This window comes from Drosophila virilis, chromosome X (assembly GCF_030788295.1).
Source record: "Drosophila virilis strain 15010-1051.87 chromosome X, Dvir_AGI_RSII-ME, whole genome shotgun sequence".
In the NCBI taxonomy this organism is placed as follows: domain Eukaryota; kingdom Metazoa; phylum Arthropoda; class Insecta; order Diptera; family Drosophilidae; genus Drosophila; species Drosophila virilis.
Genome location: NC_091543.1, coordinates 383252 through 403271, shown reverse-complemented (window position 1 = coordinate 403271; position 20020 = coordinate 383252). Strand labels below are relative to the sequence as shown.

The 20020-nt window shown below is 39.8% G+C and overlaps 1 protein-coding gene and 1 long non-coding RNA gene across 4 annotated transcripts in view; both read left to right on the top strand.

Annotated features, from left to right (window-relative positions):
* LOC116650012 (uncharacterized) overlaps positions 1-20020 on the top strand; it is a 59844-nt gene that overhangs the window by 31009 nt on the left and 8815 nt on the right. The window contains exon 2 of the long non-coding RNA XR_004303008.2: positions 2101-2167. This is a non-coding gene — a long non-coding RNA (uncharacterized lncRNA). The remainder of the gene's footprint in view (positions 1-2100; positions 2168-20020) is intronic.
* LOC138911248 (uncharacterized) lies at positions 4436-8934 on the top strand. Of its 3 annotated transcripts, none has more exons than XM_070209182.1 (2): positions 4436-5962; positions 6040-8934. In XM_070209182.1, the coding sequence occupies exons 1-2, from the start codon at positions 4710-4712 to the stop codon at positions 6143-6145; spliced, it is 1359 nt and encodes a 452-aa protein (XP_070065283.1). In that variant the 5' UTR covers positions 4436-4709; the 3' UTR covers positions 6146-8934. The 3 variants fall into 3 exon arrangements, with proteins under 3 accessions (XP_070065283.1, XP_070065285.1, XP_070065286.1); XM_070209184.1 differs by having other exon boundaries at positions 4437-5984; positions 6052-8934; XM_070209185.1 differs by having other exon boundaries at positions 4437-5984.

The window sequence follows — 20020 nt, the reverse complement described above, 5'->3', positions numbered from 1 at the left end:
AAGATGAATGAATAACAGTTTGATAAATCCGCCAATCTTAACTACACAGAAAGCATATACAAATATGCACTTGCTCCCAAGCTGACTTTTTGAACGTGATCTATGGATAGTCAGAGTCAATAACTCTTTAAAAATTCTCCTTTCGCTAACGCCAACAATGCTAAGTAAGAGAAAAGAGCTTCCCTTTAGTAAGTCAGAGAGTTATCTGTGCTTGATCGTATTATAAAAGGGACAGTTCGCTCTCCCTATACGCGCGAGAATCGATTAGACTAACATGGGGCATAGCATCTTCCATTGTCCATTAGCTAGACTTGGCAATCATACTCCACCGGGTCTCAAATTAACCCCTAATCCCTCTAGCTAGCAAACATTTTTCCTTTCAACAGACGAGAGTTCAAGAGTTCAAGAGTTCAGCTCACCTCCCGAAGGACCCAGGTGACGGTAATTTCTAGAAATGTTGCCGAGCCCCTGTCCAGTTCCATTTTTTTTCCCTTTCATCTATGTAATTTACAAGAGTTATGGAAATATGTCATTCGTGCTTCGTGGAATCTGGTGCTCCGTTCTTTGGGGTAAATGGGATTAAATTATTCCCGAAAATCAGATTTGAATACGTCCAAAAAACAAACCCGATTTCAATTTAGATTGAGTTCACATCGAAAACCGATTGTCTTAAAATATACTTTTTTTGAAGTGTTTAAAAATAAATCACGTACCTCCATGTGTGATCTCTTTTTTTTGGGCATAGACTGATTGCTTGGAAACATTTTTTCGAACGTATCACATTTACGACGACTATCTTGATTTGGCATTAAGCTTGATGTCACATTCAAAACATTTTATTGATGTGAATTAAAATTCACCATTTTCGGGAAATTTTCAGTTCCCCATTCCAAATCGAACTCTTTACACACTTTGTTTGTGGCTTGCCATGTGGAATTCAGTGCATATTTCCTTGCTTTAAAGGTAATTGATTAAAAAACTAATCATTTTTTCTGACTTGTGAGCATTTTTCCCGTTACATTATCTTGCTGTACTACAATTCCATATTAAATGATATTCCTCGAGTTTCTGTTGTCATTGGTTTGTTAATACTGCGCTGTTTTCCCTTTTCAATCATGGCTCATAACTGCTTTGGATTACTTTCGCATCTATCTCTGATTGACTTAGATAATAAAATAAAAGGGAGCAGGCTTAACCAAAAAACATTCACGCATGTGAACGTGACCTCTGAAAGTTCCGCAGTGCAGTTTAGCACGAAGCAGGGTTAAAAATTGGGTTGCGGCAGGGATTCTGATAAAATTGATAATTCGCAACGAATTGAATGAGTTACGAAAGATTTAAAAGATGTGTCGTAAGGAAAAAATGGACAAAAATAATGAAGCAAAATGTTAAGCTCTTTATACACAACTGTTTATCCTGACTGACTCGCTGACTGACTGACTAATTGATTGACTGATTGATTACTGATCAACCATATTTTTACTGCAGATACCCCATGTGATAACGCACACCTCGCGCTAAGAAAGGGCTATCTTCGGCACGCCGAAGATTTAATTCCCTTGCAGACCAACCCTCATTATGCTTTGCCTGTTTTTAAGAAGCACAGGAAAAATATCGAAGTCGAGTATGGCTAAGATACCTTGAGAAACAAAAAAGTATTCCATACAAAAACGTTATTTTCTACCAATGCTTTGCCAGCTATTTGATATATTAGTCCGATGTTGATAGGACTTTGCATATATATGAGGAGAAAGAAAATATTTTTTCATACAAGATCTACATTTCGACCAATCGTTCCTACGTCTGTTATGATAAAGTCGTCCAATCCAGCCGTATCCGATATATGCTTAGCATATAACAGAAAGAGGGACTTCTGTAAAGTTTCATGACTCATGAGACTAGTTCGCATAGAAACAGACAGATGGACAGATATGGATATGGCTATGTCGACTCGGCTGTTGATACTGATCAAGAATATATATATTTTATAGAGTGGGAGATGTCTCTTTTTATGCGTTGAACATTTCGAGACGGGAACTTCCGACTAAAGCCTCTTACTTGCCAAGTTTTTAAACCTTCTTTAACTTTCTGTTCTTTCAGTGATATGTGTACTATATAAAGGTTCGTCTCCCGCCTTCAAATAGATGACGATCAAATAATCCTACAGGTGAGTACGTAATTATGAAAATATATTTATCTGTATATATGTATAAAACTGTTTATAGTGGAATTCCACTCGCTAGTGTGAAAAAATCGCGAAATTTGTTTGTGTGAAACTTTTTTTTCTTAAATATCGATGTGAAAACCCACCCACTTTGAACAAAAATGCGCACCAAAGGTTAAATGAACAAAAGATTCTTTTTGGGTCTCAAGATTCTCAACACATCAATGTTGGTTCTTTATTTTTTGGACTTTAAATTTTAAACTGTCTATGTAAAATATGTCGTTGAGTTATAAACGATTAGATTAGGAATATGGGTGAAAACGATAAATCGCAAATTTGCAGCGTTAAGTTTCTCACGCAGAAGGCCGCAAAATATGCTCTAGTAATTATTATATGTCTTCGAAATAGAGTAGGCTCACCTTTAGCAAAGGCTAATAATATATTGTTATGTGTCAATAAATTATTATTAAATATAATAATATGATACTAGAGGATATTCTGGTTGGCATTTTGTGCACTTATCGCGCCAAACGCCACTTGGGACTTCCACCTCACTCCATCCTGTCCTTGCCTCTGCCCGTATCCATACCTCTAGCCAAGTCCCAGCTCACCCAACTAACAAGTATAAGAAGCTGAGCCAGGGCCTAGGCAGGCGAAATCTTTAGCAATAAAATTCCTCTAAACACTCATAAAAATTGCACGAATATTAAAATTGTGTTTGTTCAAAAAAAAAAAAAAAAAGAAACAGCCGCATAAGGTTCGAAGGTTACTGCTGATGGTGAGTGGGTGGTGCGACGGTAAGTGGGTGATGCGTGGGTGTGTGGATGGTGCGTGGGTGACTGCAAAATGTTCGCTCTTATGCACTTTAAAGCGTCGGGCAGGCGCGTATATGTCGCTACTTGAGCCTCGGTTGTCATAACCTCCCCTCCCCCACCCCCACCCTCATGACTATACCCATAAAAATGTATGGGTATTTGAATAGAATTTGCAATAAAAAATGCCGTTAAAAGACATGTGCTGGTGTGCATGTGTGCGTGTGTGAGCGAGGCAATAACAACTTGTGCGTTATGAAAAACTAATTTCTCTAAACATATGCGCAACGAGGTCTCCGCTGAGAGAAGGCGGGAGGGCGAGGGGGATGGGGCTTCTTGTTTTATGACAGCGGCCACCCCTCGAGCAGGCGACATCCCACCCCACCCACAACCATCCCCCGTTAGTGGGGAGTCTACTCAGTCGAAATTGCAAATTTACGAGTATTTATATTGATGTCATTTTACTTTGATTTTAATGCGCGCTTAAAATGCGTGCACAGATTTTTAATATTTCTTACGAATTGTTGTTGCTGCTGTTGTTTACGTTCTCATTGTCATTGTCATTGTCATTGTCGTGCCAATTTATCGGCATAAATATATATCATTGCAATTTTTTCACAATAGCTGGTTCTCGATCTGGTCTGCCCTCTTGTTCTGCCGTTGACTCGAAGAACCCTTCCCCGGCTTTGGTCAAGGACAGCGGGTAAAATGCCGACCCTCCTCTACCACCCCCCACCTCCTTTGCGGGATCTACAACAATTGCCTTTGTTTTCAGCCACACTTCAAGCATTTTGTGCCTAACTGAAAAATCGAAAATTTACTTAAACAGAAAATTTTTTTAGCCGAAGCTTAAATACCCGTTTTTTTGGGGAAAATATGAAAGCTTGCCGTTGTCGAGCCTGGTGAAGAAAATCATAACTTATGCCATGCAAAAACTCGTTTCTCGACCGTTTCTTTCTGTGGAGCTATATAATAAGATTCTTCTCATTGTGTAAAATCTCGTTGATCGCAAGTCTGCATAGAAAATCCTAAAAGCAATATAGTGATCCGATTTGGCCCGTCGCCTGCTGCAGAGAGACCATCCTGGTCAAAGTTTCGGGACAAAATTAGCAGAAACTAATCAGGATAATATAAGCTTTAGGGATTGAAATACCTTTTAAAAGTTCATGAAATTAAAGGCAAGAAAAGTTGGCCGGCGAATGTCGAAAATAAGATGCCCTTATTTCCATACAAAGCATATACAGAGAATTTATTTATCGAAGGAATTCTTAAGCCAGATTAAAAAATGTATGTTTTATAAAAATATTTTGTTGATATTTTAGCATAAGAAAACACGGCTTCTGGAAGTTTGATTTAGTTATGTTATGAAAATGAAAATGTATGGTATTTGTTTTTATGGCATAAAAGCTATAAGGCTGAGAGCCAAGCATACAGACAAACGATGAAGAATCAATATATTGTAATAGGATAAGAGCATCATTGGTAACCCTAGCCAGGGTATGATAGTGTCACTATCTATGTTAATTATAACAGTACGATAAGTAAATATCGATAAAGAAAAGCGGCTGCAGAGAAGAAGTGGAAGGCAGTCTCTCTACAGTACTAGCAGTAAGAAGACGTGTTGTTAAAAATAAAAAGGCAACCCGAACATAAGTTAAATCAACGAAGAAAATCATACTATTACAATATCAGAAGTGGGATTGACTCAGAAAAAAAAAAAAAAACACAACAAAATGGAAAATATAAATATAAATGACGTGTCAATAGCGACATTGAAAAGTTGGTTGGCATTACTAAATTTGCCAACAGAGGGTACCAAAACTGAGCTGATGGCGAGATTAAATAAGGTACCAGTGGATATCCGAGACGATGCTGCAAAGGAACTTGAAGTTCAACGTAACAAGGAACAGACAATTGAGGCTCAAAATGAGTTGCAAAACATAATGCAACAACAGCGTGACGAAATAGCAAATGGCGCCGAGATGCTGAAATTGATGCGTCTCGAAATTGAAGCGTCTCGAAAATTCCTAGAAGAATTTCAAGTAACGGTGAACCGCAACTCGCACATCGGCGGGAGCGACGGGGGAGAGCAAGAAAGTGAAGTCGGCGATTTATTGCAGCTAGAGGATGGTCACACTGAAGAAAGACCACGGTCGACGGATGGCAACGCTGGTGCAGCTGATTACACTGGAACGGATGGCAACGCTGGTGCAGCTGATCACGCTGGTGCAGCGGGCAACGCTGGGGCAGCTGGAAGGATCGACGAAAGTGGCAACGCTGTCGGAGGCAACTTAAATAATTGCATCCAAACTGGAGCGATGATGTTAGCCAAGGAAATTTTATTAGAATTTACTGGAGAAAGTGAGGTGCGTAAATGGGTAATGCAATTCTTCAATGTGGCCAAGATCTACAGACTAAATGATATGCAACAGCACTTGCTTTGTATAAGCAAATTGAAAGGCGGTGCTTTGAAGTGGTTGCATGCAGACCCTATGCGCATCATTGCTCCGATTGACGAGATGCTAAATCAATTGGTTTTGGCCTTCGGGGGAGGATTTTCGAAGTCGGAACTACGACAGAAGTTCGAGGATCGGGTTTGGAAACCAGATGAGGTGTTCGCCACATATTTTAGCGAAAAAAGCATATTGGCACAGGACATCAACATTGATGTAGAGGAGTTAATGGAGGGTATTATTCGAGGCATACCTTGCGAAAACTTGCGCACTCAAGCTAGTATGCATTGCTTTACCAATCCGGCTCAAATTTTACGTGCGTTTGCAGCTATAAAGTTGCCAATTAAACGGGTACGAAACCATGTAGTGAAACAAACTGCACAGGAAGCACAGGCGGACAAACAACAACGTTGCTACAATTGCAATGTTAAGGGCCATTGGGCCAAAGATTGTTTAAAGCCCAAACGGGAGGCAGGATCTTGCTATGCGTGCGGCTCAAAGGATCATTTAATAGCAGGATGTCCAAATAAAAAGTATGATATGGAAAACAAATATGTAAGATACTTAAGAATTCATTTTAGTAACTCATTTAACAAATCAATAATTGCAGAATGCCTTATAGACTCTGGCAGCCCTATTTCATTTTTAAAGGAAAAGTTTGTGCCATTAAAAGTAAAGCGTATGCCAGATGCAAATTCGTATGTAGGTTTAAATGAAAGTAAATTGAAAAATTTTGGAAAAATTTTATGTTTTATGAAGAAAAAGTTAATAAATGTTTATTTTAATGTTATAATTGTGGCAAATGAGTCTATGAGGTATGACGCTGTGCTTGGTAGAGATTTTATGGATTCTTTTGGTTTAAATATTGATTTAAGAACATTAAAAATTGTGAACGGGCATAAAGTTGATCACCAGAATAATGGTAAAAATGATATCATAGCTACAAGCTACAAAGAAAAACAAAAAAAAGTGGACGATGAAGATATCAAACACGAGCAAAATGAAACTATATTGTTAAATGATAAAATCGTTAATAAGGAAATAGTCAGTAATGAAACTGGTAGTGATGAATTAGTTAGTGAGAAAATTGTTAGTCCGGAAACGCTTGGTGATAAAGTTGGTAGTGATGAGATAGTTAGAAATAAAATAATTAGTGGTGAAATAGTTAGAAATGAAGTGATTGGGATCGAAACTGTTAGTGATGAGATAGTTAGTTATGGAGAGCTTAAGCTCGAACCTGATAGTGAAGAAGTTGTTAGTGATGAAATTATCTATAATCAAACCGGGATTGAAAAAGTGATTATAGAAGATATAGGAAACAGTGCAGTTAAAATTAATAATCATGTTAATGAAGCGCCAGTGAATAGCGAAATCATGGGAGTGTTAGAAGAGAATTTTGAGAAGGATATCTTAACAATAAGTTGGGAAGATTCTAACAAAAGAGAAAATATATATATTTTAAGTGAAGATATTGATTACAGCACAAAGTGTGAATTTGAAAATTTATTTGAAAATACTTATGTAAAAGCGAAAAGGCCAAATCAGCCAAAATTAAGACATGAGTTAAGCATAAGATTAGAAAACGACAAAGTATTTAATTGTACACCTAGGCGGTTATCTTATATGGAAAAAGAAAAGTTGCAAGAATTATTAGACGACTATTTAAAAGATGGAATCATTAGGCCAAGTTGTTCAGAGTATGCATCACCTATAGTACTAGTGAAGAAAAAAACTGGAGACATGAGGTTATGTATTGATTTTAGAAGACTGAACAAAATTATATGTAGAGACAACTACCCGCTACCATTGATCGACGATTTATTAGACAGACTATGCGGAAAAACAGTATTTTCAAAGTTGGATCTAAAAAACGGGTATTTTCATGTTTTTGTTAATGAGCAATCTATTAAATACACTTCATTTGTTACCCCTTTAGGACAATATGAATTTCTTAGGATGCCCATGGGTTTAAAAACTGCGCCACATGTATTTCAAAGATTTGTTAATAACATATTTTGTGATATGATAAAAGATAATAAGGTAATTGTTTACATGGATGATATTATGATAGCAAGTACAAACATAAAGGAACACATGGAGACCTTAAAGGAAGTGTTTATAAGACTGGTGCAAAACAAATTAGAGTTGAAATTAGATAAGTGTGAATTTTTTAAAAGCAGCGTTAAATATTTAGGATTTGTGGTGGATAGTAAAGGCGTTAGGGCTGATGAAAAAGGGTTAGAAGCGGTTAAATCCTTTCCAATACCAAACAAAATTCAGGGAGTACAAAGTTTCCTAGGGTTATGCTCCTACTTCAGGAGGTTCATTTTAAACTTTTCTATATTAGCTAAACCCTTATATGATTTATTGAAAAAAGATAAGAAATTCAAGTTTGGAGAAGAGGAGTTTAAGTGTTTTAATATGTTAAAAGATAAATTGTTAGAGGCGCCAGTACTATCAATATATAATTACAAAGAAGAAATAGAACTACATTGTGATGCCAGCGCAGTGGGATTTGGGGCTGTTTTATTTCAAAAAAAAGAAGATAGGAAATTACACCCGATTTTTTATTTTTCTAAAAGAACAACCGAAGTAGAGTCTAAATATCATAGTTTTGAGTTAGAAACGCTAGCCATCATTTACGCATTACGCAGATTTCGTATATATCTGCAGGGAAAACGATTTAAAATAATGACAGATTGCAACTCTTTAACTTTAACGCTTAACAAAATAGATTTAAATCCGAGAATTGCTAGATGGGCGTTAGAACTACAAAATTACGATTTTGAGTTAGTGCATAGATCGGGCAAGCAAATGCAACATGTGGATGCGTTAAGCAGATGTTATGAGGACATTTTAGTTATTGAATCCAATAGTTTTGAGGACAATTTAGTTATTTGCCAAAGCAAAGATGACAAACTGGTAGATATTAGAAAGATGTTAGAAAAAGAAGAGCACAAGCTATTCGAAATGAGAAATGGGGTCATTTACAGAAAAACAAATGATGGCAGATTAGTTTTTTATGTACCAAAGGATATGGAAGAACATGTACTTTACAAATATCATGATGAGTTGGGACATGCTGGGAGAGATAAGATGATCGATGCCATTGGAAAGAGTTACTGGTTCCCATATATTAAGGAAAAAGCAATAAAGCATATAGGGAATTGTTTAAAATGCATTGCCTTCGCCCCCAAGACGGGTAAGAGTGAAGGACTATTACATAGCATACCGAAAGGAAACAAACCGTGGGAGATGATCCATATAGACCATTATGGACCAATTAATGCAGGAAGGGCTAATAAATATATATTGGCGGTGGTTGACGGATTTTCAAAATTTGTTAGACTATATACAGCAAAGACAACAAGTACGAAAGAAGCGATTAAGGCATTAAAAGATTATTTCAGAGCGTATAGTAGACCTAAGTTCATTGTATCGGACAGAGGGAGTTGTTTTACTGCAAAAGAGTTTGATGAATTTTTAAAAAATGAGGGAGTAACGCATATTAAAATAGCAACGGGTTGTCCGCAAGCAAATGGTCAGGTGGAAAGGTTGAATAGAGACTTGGGTCCGATGATGGCAAAAATGGCGGAGCCAGAAAATGGTTTACATTGGGATGTTATTATAGAAAATGTTGAATATGCAATAAACAACACACAACACAAAAGCATAAAGAAATTTCCAAGCGAAATGTTATTCGGATTACAACAGAAAGGAAAAGTTGTTGATGAATTAAAAGAAAAATTAGAAGAGTTTACACAGGTGAACACGTGTGATAAAAGAAATTTAGAAAATATAAGAAAGAGTGGAGAAATATATCAAAAAGAAGCTCAAATCAGAAATGAAGAGCGGATTAATAAAAAGAAGAAAGTATCAGTAGAATATAAAATAGGTGACTATGTCATGGTAAAAAATTTTGATAGCACACCAGGAGTTTCAAAAAAGTTAATACCAAGATATAAAGGGCCTTATAGTATAGAAAAGATTTTAAAAAATGATAGATACTTGTTAAAGGATGTAGAAGGCTTTCAATTATCTCGCAACCCGTACGTTGGTATCTGGAATAGCCAAAACTTTAAGCATTGGATGCGAAAATAGGCAATAAGCATTAGTTATAAAGATAGATACACATATAAAAGACAGAGATCGGGAGCTCTCTTTGTCAGGATGGCCGAGTTGTAATAGGATAAGAGCATCATTGGTAACCCTAGCCAGGGTATGATAGTGTCACTATCTATGTTAATTATAACAGTACGATAAGTAAATATCGATAAAGAAAAGCGGCTGCAGAGAAGAAGTGGAAGGCAGTCTCTCTACAGTACTAGCAGTAAGAAGACGTGTTGTTAAAAATAAAAAGGCAACCCGAACATAAGTTAAATCAACGAAGAAAATCATACTATTACAATATACACAAATATATTGATTGCATGTCTGATTGACTGACTAACTGATTGATTGACTGTAGATTGATCTACATTTTCGCTTACCGTCCAATCGCCCTTAAACATATTTTCAAAGCCGTTTGTTAGACTTGATTGAAGACATGTTTCATACTTTTTGGAAAAATCAGCCCTCCTTTCGAAATATGTGGTAAGGAGACGAAAACCGTTTAAATGCAATATTTTTTTTTTTTTTCATTCGAGTTAAAACTTGTAGTTAAATAGCGATATCTTCAAATGAGATTGCGAGATTAACAGATTTCAGTTAAGACCTTTCAAGTTAGAACGGAAAAATTATTTCCTATGCGCTTAGATAAAAGGTTGGCCGCGGCAAAGGACAATGTGCGTTTCATAACAAAATTAATATTCCTAGCGGCAAGGGTATAAAACACAAAGCAAATCAAAATGCATGCATTGGCCACGGCCTGTGGCAATAAAAGTTTTGGTAGGTGTTCAGCTCAGTTAGAAGTAATAATTGCACCAAGCATACCCCCCCCCCCCCCTCCCCCCTCCCCTTCAATTGCACTCGCCCAATATCTACTCAATATTGTGCTATGCAAAGTTAGTTTTTCACTTTGAGCCAGGACATATTGAGTGTGGAGGCTGAAAATGTTGGTAAGTGCTTTTTTTTTAGCTGCTGCTTAAAATGTTGTTGCTTCTATTTTTGCTGTTGTTGTTGTTGTTGTTGTTGTTGCAGCCACTAGGCAGTCAAAGCGTTGAAAAAAAATTACACACAAAAGCGTCGAGTGCTTCAAACGCAAATGTTTGTAGAAAAAAAAGCGCCAGAAGAATAAAAACAAATCAACGGGGCAGATCCTTAGTTTTTTTTTATTGTACGGCCGCCATGTGGGGCATTCATTTGGCGAATTGATTTGTTAAAGGCGCAAACGTGGCGCATAATCAGCAGGGCGTGGCATTGTGGTAACCCAACGTGCCGATAAACGTTAATCGACAACTTAAGAGCGGGTCCACAGCCAGGCTAGAGACCTGGAGGGGGGTAGGGGGGGCTGGGCTGAGTGCCCCATATCATTAATTTCTGTAATAAAACAAAATTTATGTGGCATATACAATATAAAAGATTTGGAAAGGGTCAGACAGACAGACGGGCAAAACAATAGCAAAAACCGTAAACGTGAAACAAAACACCACAAAAAAAAAAAAATAAATAAAACAAAGCAAAAAACTCAATGCAAAATGCCAAAAAAAAACTTGCACCCATGCAACTACACTCAACAAAAAATTTGTGGCAAAATTTTTTAGTATCAACATAATATTTCGGATATTCTTGTTTAAAAAAAAATATTTTATAGCTATAAAAAATGAACCTGAAATATAATGCTTTTGAAAATATTTTCAATGTCTTCTACTGTTCAGAAATTATTTGAAATTATTCGAATATTCTTGACCATGAAAAATAATTTTTTAAAAATTATTTTCTATCGTTCAACGAATGTTTTTAGAAAATATTTTGAGCTCTTTAGAAAAAAAATCTAATATCCAAGAAATATTTTCTGCTTTCTAGCAAAAAGTTGTGTACTATTTGGAAAATTGTTTGAGATTTATAAAAATGTCTTTGCGTGTACGACAATTTCGGGATTGTGTCTTTTTTCTAAGTGTAGCAGGCGGGTTCTTCGCTGGGCCTGCTGCCTAGATCAATCGCAGGTGGAGTGCTTGAAGCACAGCCGGCCGCGTGTGAAGCCGGCGATTATGCGACGCGCTTGGCAACAAAAAGACAAGGGGCAGCGAGGCAACGCGGCAGTGGGGGCAACGGAAGGGGCAACAAAAACTGCGACCCACATTCGACCCACAACAAAACGACGCCCGCGTTCGAACTGCAGTCCGGCGGGCAGGGCGGTTCGTAGGCCATTTTTAATGGCGGAAAATAAAACAAGGTTTTTTCTGAAATTTTCTGTGCGTGCAAAAAGGACAACCAGGATGCAGTCGGCCCGCCACACCCCTTCTCACACTACCCCCGCTCCCCAGCTGCAACGTCAGCATAATGCAAGCCTACACAAACATTTTATTTGTATCAAGCGCGGCGGCAGAGCTAACAAAAATTCTACAAAAAATCAACCAAAACAACCAAAAAAGCAAAAATGCAAAAAAAAAAAACATTTAAAAAAAACTTTAAAAAATGTAAAAAAAGAACGGAGATTGCTAAAATACATGATACATTTACATACGCACACCTATGTGCACCTCGTGCACGTGTTCAGCGCGCCTACTTACACACACGCACACACACGCCAATGCAGCCAATAAAAATGCAGCGGCAAAAATTGCGTGCAACAGGAATAAGAAAAAAAACGCAAAAATCAAACAAAAAGCCGGCCAAAGAGCAATAAAAAAAATATATGAAAAAAAACAAACAAACAAAAAAAAAAGTAAAAAAAAAAAATTGCGAGCAAATCAAACATTTGCCACAGCGAATTGGCCTGGGTGCGAGTGAAATAACAGCAGGTTGGTGTCCACGGCGCGGCGACTGCGCTGCGGCAGAGGCAGCGACAGCGACAGTGGCTACTGCAGCGGGCAGTTACATGGGGTAGGCTCTGCAAAAAAAAAAAAAAAACCAAAACAACAAAAATTCGCGCACGCAACACAAAAAAACCTAGCACAAAATATATAAAAAAAAGTTTCCAAAAAGAGCAAATAAAATTAAAAAAAAAAAGAATGGAATATAATAAAAAGGTTGCAATTCCAATGCCTAATTTCAGGCCTGCGCCAGAGCGAGACAGCAACAGCGATGAGCTAGAGAGCAAAAAGTGCTGCTGTGTTTGCGGCAGTGGCAGCGGCAGCGAACTGTAGTTGAGCTTTTTAGTTGTTTTGCCAGAAAATGCATTTGCCAGGTACGCAGCGCTCAGCCCCACTTTGGGCGCCAAGCGGGACGTCAATGGGGCGGCAAACGGGGCGTATGATCAATGTTAAGCGCGCACAAAAGTAGGCAATGAAATGTGATCGTGGGCCCTAATCAATCTCTATGTGTCTAATGATAGAAACGCCAACAAAGCGTCGATCCATAACCTTGGCGCACAAAAGTAGGCAATAAAATGTGATCGTGGACCCCGACCAATTGTTCTTGTGTAAAATGACAGAAAATCTAACGGAATGCCGACCAGGCACTCAATCCATAGGCTTGGCGCACAAAAGTAGGCAATACAATTTGTGCTTGGGCCTGGTAAGAACCGTCCTGCGCTCCTGTTTGCTGCAGCCAATGCATTTGTCGATGCACTTCGCCGCTCGGCTGCTGACTTTTGCTCGGGACTGCGAACTGCGGCCTGCGGACGCGGCTTTGTGCGACAGAGTAAGCGACAGCGACGCAGTGGGAGATGGAAAATGCAGCTGCAGCTGCATCCAGAGTGCAGCGCGTGGCAGCATATGTGCCTACCACGGCTCGGGTGGTGCATTGACCACCCAACACACACACTGACGCAGAGGGGCACTGCGCCAAATAGACCAAAATAAAAATAAAATAAAAAGTCCATAAATAAATAACATTAAGTTGAGAGCGCAAAAAAAGGGAGCGCAGCAAACAAAATGGGAAAAATTAATTTTTCATTGAAAAAAGAGGAGAAATGCAGTCGCAGCGGTCGTTGCAGTTGCAGTTGCTGCACTTTACATAGGCACACACACATTCACACACAAGCACACACACACTCACACACACACGCACACTGTAGTTTGGCAATTTTGCGGACAAAAAAAAAACAACAACAAAAATTGCAACACACAAAAATATGCATGCGAAAAATAAAAATAAAAATAAAAATAAATGAAAAGACATGAAAGGCTGGAAAAATATATTTAAATTTGTTACTTTGCTCGTTGCTATTGTTGCTGCTGGCCACGCACTATGTGCGTGTGCGTGTCCAAGTGTGTGTGAGTGTGCGTGTGTGTCTGTGAAGGAGCAGCAAGGAAATGTGAGTTCAGTTCTCTCTCGTTCGCGCAAAATAAAATTGAAAAACTCCGCCCTAAAAAGCGCTTTGCAAAAAAAAGCAAAAAATAAAAAACAAAATGAATAAATAAAAATGATACTAATAAAAAAAAAGTGAGGCCGAAAAAAGGAGGCTGAGTGCCAGGCTAGAATTTATATACAGAGAATGTGTGTGTGTGTGTGTGTTATGTGTGCATGTGAATGCACTAATTTAAAATGCATTATTTTTGAGGCTGAGGCTGCACAAAAAGTCCGCCCCCTCACAGCCCCGCCCCTCTCGGCAGACTACCGAAGTGATTACCATTTATGGGCAACAGAAATATTCGATTAAGCGGCCCCCAAAAACGCGCCCAACCTGCGCCGCACTTTGACTCATCAGCGACGGGGCGAAACCGAAATTAAAAAAAATTGGGCTCATAGAACCGGAACCAAAAACTGCCCAGACCAAGCCAAGCTCAGAGTTGCTTGCAGAAGATGCTAAGCCGAGAGTTGAAGGAGAACAAACTTATATGCGTTCGGCCTGAGAATCGAGTGCTGCCAACTCCAACTAAGACTCTGGCAAAATGCGTCGATAACTTTTTTATTTCGAAGCTCTAAAAATGAGACATTTCATATTACTTTTATGGCAACAGCAACTGGCGGCGGCGGCAGCTTCTGTTGAGGCCTGCACTGGGTTAAAAACAATTCGGCAAGTGGGTGCCCGAGGCAAGTTTGAGGTTAGGTTAACGGGTGCTTACACACACACATACACACACACACTTACACACGCACGCACACGCACACACACAGACACAGTTAACGGCACTCAACGCATACAAAATTTCAAAATCATCAAAAAGTAGAAAAATACGCGTTTCATGCACATTCGCGGCATTTATGAGCCCATCAACGTCGCTCATGGATGAAAGTAACGCGTTTTATGCGTCGTTTGGGTGCCTGCAAATGTATCTTTTTATGTGGCTGCCATTGGTCGTGCTGGAGGGGGGGGGGGGGGGGGGGGGGGGGAGGGGGGTTGTAGCTGGCCGACCACATGAGAACACACGCCAGCGCCGTAAAAGGCATCGAGCGGCAGCAGGAAAAAGCCCATCAAGTTCAAAGTTTGGCAACGTTTATGAGCCGTGCTGCTGTCGCCAGTAAAAATGAAGAGCGATTCCTTCAAATGGGCCTGCCCAGAACCAGCTCCCTGAGCCAGAGCCACAGCCACAGCAGCTCACCTGCCTGCCTGCCTGCCTGTTGACCTAGCGCGTCTGCATAGTTCCCATTGGGTGTTGAGTCGTGGTTAAAGTCCGAAATCGCCAATGAAAACTTCCATATCGCGATGTATCGGAATATTGGATATACACAAATCGATTTATCTGAATATCCATTGCTATATCGCAATATTAGACATCGTTTAATCGATATATCAGAATAGTCATAAGATTATTGGAGTATTGCACATTAGTATTAGAGTACTCCCCATCGATGAGTCGATTTATCGGAAAATTCCTCAGGGTGTTGATATTTTCGATTTATCGGAATGTTGCTTTATGTTTCGCAATATTTGAGATCGATTTATTAAAATAATCCTCAGTGTATTGAAATATTAAACATCGAATAATCGTTTCATTGGAAATTTTGATTACATTTTTTCGACAAATTCGAAAATATTCAAAAGACAGAAAAAAGAACTATGCTAAGAATCTTTGAGCACAAAGTACAAAAGTTAATATTACTTGGAAATATTGTTTTTAAAAGCCTTTTTAGAAATATGTGCTGAAATGGCCTGGGAACTAACTGATGGGGGAAAAAAGCCAAAGCTTTTTCTTATTTTCATTTTTGCGTACTTTTTCTTTGCCTTAGCATGCCTAACTTGTTTTTTGGCGATGTTTTAACCACAATTCGATCAATTTACGTCAAAAAACCGCATGATAAAAGCCTCAAGGTAAATTCGGTAAAAATATCTTTGGCAAAAATCGATAATCAACGCTTCGATGTTTTTTACATCCCTAGCACCGTGCATTGGGCATTGGGCATTGAGCATTGGGCATTGGGCATTGAGCATTGGGCATTGGGGGGCTGGGTTCTCGCCCCCTTTGACGAGCCCCACGCGCCTCGAACCGCCGAAACTACCAAGTGCTTTTACGCCCTATTAAAAATATACTTTTTATAAGCCACATAAAAAAAAGGCGACCAACAGTCAGTTGAACTGTCGGAACAGCCGAAAAACTGGCTCAAGTAAATCGCATAAGTAACATTTATTTAGAAATGTCTGCGCGCTTTCTCGAGAGAGACATTTTATGCGCACCTAAGTCATTTCCAACAATTTCGATTAAAAAACTCATCTAAACAATTTATGGCGGGGCGTAAAAATCAAATCAAAGTACACGCGCAGCACCAGCAACAAAAGCAACAGCAGCAGCAGTAAGAGGACAGTAAAACTGCAACATCCAGCATCCTGCCGCAAGAGCCACCCCCAATTCGGAAGCCGGAATCTGCGCAGCAACCCTCGCCTCGTTATGGCCCGCCATTATTCACATTTTACAGTTTACAACTATGCGAAAAAACCATAAATTTAGAAATTAGATGGCCTCAATGACTGCCACTGCCGCTGCTGTTACTGCTATTGCTATTACTTGAACTGAAGTTTGCTATATTTAATTTTTGTACTGTGCCTTACATCTTCAAGATCATCCCACAATTCCAAGGCAGATATCGGTGAATCTCACTCTCAATTGGATAATCTGATTGCCCCTGTCACTGTTACTGCTACTGCTGCTGTTACTGTTACTGATATTGTTACTGGTATAGCTCCACTTACTGTTACTGTTACTGTTACTGTTACTGTTACTGTTTACTGTTACTGTTACTGTTACTGTTACTGTTACTGTTACTGTTACTGTTACTGTTACTGTTACTGTTACTGTTACTGTTACTGTTACTGTTACTGTTACTGTTACTGTTACTGTTACTGTTACTGTTACTGTTACTGTTACTGTTACTGTTACTGTTACTGTTACTGTTACTGTTACTGTTACTGTTACTGTTACTGTTACTGTTACTGTTACTGTTACTGTTACTGTTACTGTTACTGTTACTGTTACTGTTACTGTTACTGTTACTGTTACTGTTACTGTTACTGATACTGTTACTGTTACTGTTACTGTTACTGTTACTGTTACTGTTACTGTTACTGTTACTGTACTGTTACTGTTACTGTTACTGTTACTGTTACTGTTACTGTTACTGTTACTGTTACTGTTACTGTTACTGTTACTGTTACTGTTACTGTTACTGTTACTGTTACTGTTACTGTTACTGTTACTGTTACTGTTACTGTTACTGTTACTGTTACTGTTACTGTTACTGTTACTGTTACTGTTACTGTTACTGTTACTGTTACTGTTACTGTTACTGTTACTGTTACTGTTACTGTTAATGTTAATGTTAGTGTTACTGTTACTGTTTACTGTTACTGTTACTGTTACTGTTACTGTTACTGTTACTGTTACTGTTACTGTTACTGTACTGTTACTGTTACTGTTACTGTTTACTGTTACTGTTACTGTTACTGTTACTGTTACTGTTACTGTTACTGTTACTGTTACTGTTACTGTTACAGTTACAGTTATAGTTATAGTTATAGTTATAGTTATAGTTATAGTTATAGTTACTGTTTTATTACTGTCATTTCTAATGTTGATACTATTGCTATTGCTTGAACATAACTATGCTGTATTTTATATTTGTACTGTAGCTTTCCAAAATCATCCCTCAACTCCGCCCGTGAGCCTTTCTCAATTGGACGATCTTCTTTTCCCTGTCACAGCTACTACTGCCGTTACTGTTAATGCTATTGCTGGAACTGAACTTAGTTTTATTATTTGTTTGTACTGTACCTTAAATTTTACAAGATCATCTCACAAATCCAATGCAACCTCTTCCCGTGGGCCCCAATCACAATTGGATGTTTTAATTCCTCTGTCACTGTGACTGATGTTGCCTAACAGTGTTTTTGATTGCAATCTCATCATAGACATTAACTTCATCTAGTATCTTGGCGCGCGGGTTCAGCAAGGTGTGAAGAGTTATAACAAATCAAATAGAAACATATACAAATTGCTGTATTTGAGCCGGCGAACAGCAACTTGCTGATCCAAGGCTCAGACGGGCTTATGATGTCACAAAACACATCAAATTGTCACTTTTCTTACAAACGTTCGTCCTCTTTTTTCTGTTCTGAAATTTGAAGAGATTGTCTATATCTGTCTGGCTATAGTAAAAAGTTCAGTTTCCTATAAATTACGGCTTGGGCTGCGAATTATCAATCTTCAATCATTCTTGAAAGAAGCCCTCTAATTGTTTTCGTCTGTGGATCCAAGATTATAGATACTTTCTGGGATCGCAGATGCCTCCTTCACCCTTTTTTTTGGTCTCTCTCGCTCTTTGATCGATTTAAAATATTGGATAAGCCTCCTTCAGCTGGCAATTCGATTGCACATTTAGTTAACTTGATGAAATCCTTGACTCAAATTGTTTTCGCTGGCCTCCACTCGGAATAAGCGATAGAGTTTGCCATGGCAATCTTTCTAAGCAATGCGATGCGCGTATAAAAGAAGAAATTGACAGCAGAACGTGGCGGAGGCCCCTGACGATGACATTGACGATGATAAAGCGGGGCGGGGCTAGGCAGGGGCAAGGGCAAAGGCGAAGAAAGTTAAACCGTGCGGGATATTAAAAAGTGCACGGATAATGTTACTTTTATGACTAAAGTGCCAGCGGCTGAGCCAGGCGAGCAGGCGGAGGGCAGCAAGGGGGAGGGTGGCTGCGGCGGTGACGACGGCGGCTTCAAATGTCAGCAGCAGGCGCGCATGAGCGCCGGCTCCGAGCTGCGAGCTGGGAGCTGACGGCCGGCGGTTGCCAGAGCGTCATTTCGTTTTTAATTTCCGTAATTCCGTCAGCAGAAAAATTTTTGCAATATAAAAAGTAAATATCGAAATTTATAGACCTGCAGATGTGCGTGACGCTTGGCGACAGAGGGGGTGTTGCAGGGGGAGAGGGGTGCTTGGAGAGAGGGTTGCCAAGTCGGGCGGGTGTTAGTGCGGCCGAAGCAACATTAAAAATGTTAAATAAAAACAAACAAACAAACAAACAACGGCAACCACACGCACAAAGGGAGTGAAGGGGGAGTACCGGGAATCGGGGGGAGACACCAGTTACGAGTAGCAGCAACCTCGCCCCCGCCCCCTGGACGTGCCAACCCCCTTGGCAACTTACACGAGGAATTTAATGACAACACTAAAAAGTTTAAGCGTTATTATTTCTAGGGTAGCTCGGATGCTCCCTTGTACCCCCCGCCCACTCCGCCTCAGCCTACGCCAAAATCTCCAGCTCGCGGATAAGAGCTTAGACTACAGGAGAGGAGGGTGGGGATGGGGACTGGGGGGAGCATACGAAAAAATACGAGGCTGTAAAATGGCAAATTCATGACCTGCAACTGCCAGAGCTTGCGCCACTCCCCCCCTTTACTGCCCTCCCTCCAAATGTGTGTATTCTAACGGCAACTAAAAATGGAGGCAGCGCGATTGTAACGATTCAGTTATTACCGTTATATTGCCGAAATAACGCAAGAGCGAGCGGGAGAGCGTCTGACCGAAACAAAGTCGAAACGCACATAACTCAATCTTCGACAAGGATCCCCTCCCCATGCAGTCCCTGCCCCAGCCACCCATTTGCCCCCTTTTTATTGCTAATGGTAGCGGCTGTAATGGGTCGGGGTCGGGCGGCGGCTGCTGCTGCAGCAGTTTATGCGCTGCTGTAAAACTTACTGTAGTTTACCGCCTTCACCTCTGCCTCTGCCACTGCCTCTGCCTTCGCCTCTGTCTTCGTCTCTGCGCCCCCCTCCCCTCCCACCCCCCGCCCCCGGGCTTGGCCCCTGCAGCCCTCAGAGGCAGCTGCTTAAAAACGAAACAATTTTTACAACTTTGTTGTTTGCCGGCGGCAGCCTTTGCCGTTTCTAGTTGCGCTACTCTGCCCCTGCCCCTCCCCCGGGGCGGTAAAGTGAATGCAGTAATTTTTCAAAAATCTTTGTATTTAATGGACCATCAAGCACGCCGCTGTCGCCGTCGCTGTCGCCGTCGCCGTCGCAGTCACTTTGTGAGTTCACCTGGCAGCCAAGTTGTCTTAGCTTCTTGGACCTTAGCTAGACGAGTTCGAGCCAGAGCCAGATCAGGAATGTG

Excerpts from the sequence above, each read along its gene's own strand:
- LOC138911248 (XM_070209182.1), top strand. The coding sequence starts at position 4,710 with ATGGAAAATATAAATATAAATGACGTGTCAATAGCGACATTGAAAAGT. Across the intron at positions 5,963-6,039 it reads GCAGGATGTCCAAATAAAAA|AATGCCTTATAGACTCTGGC; the intron begins GTATGATATGGA and ends CAATAATTGCAG.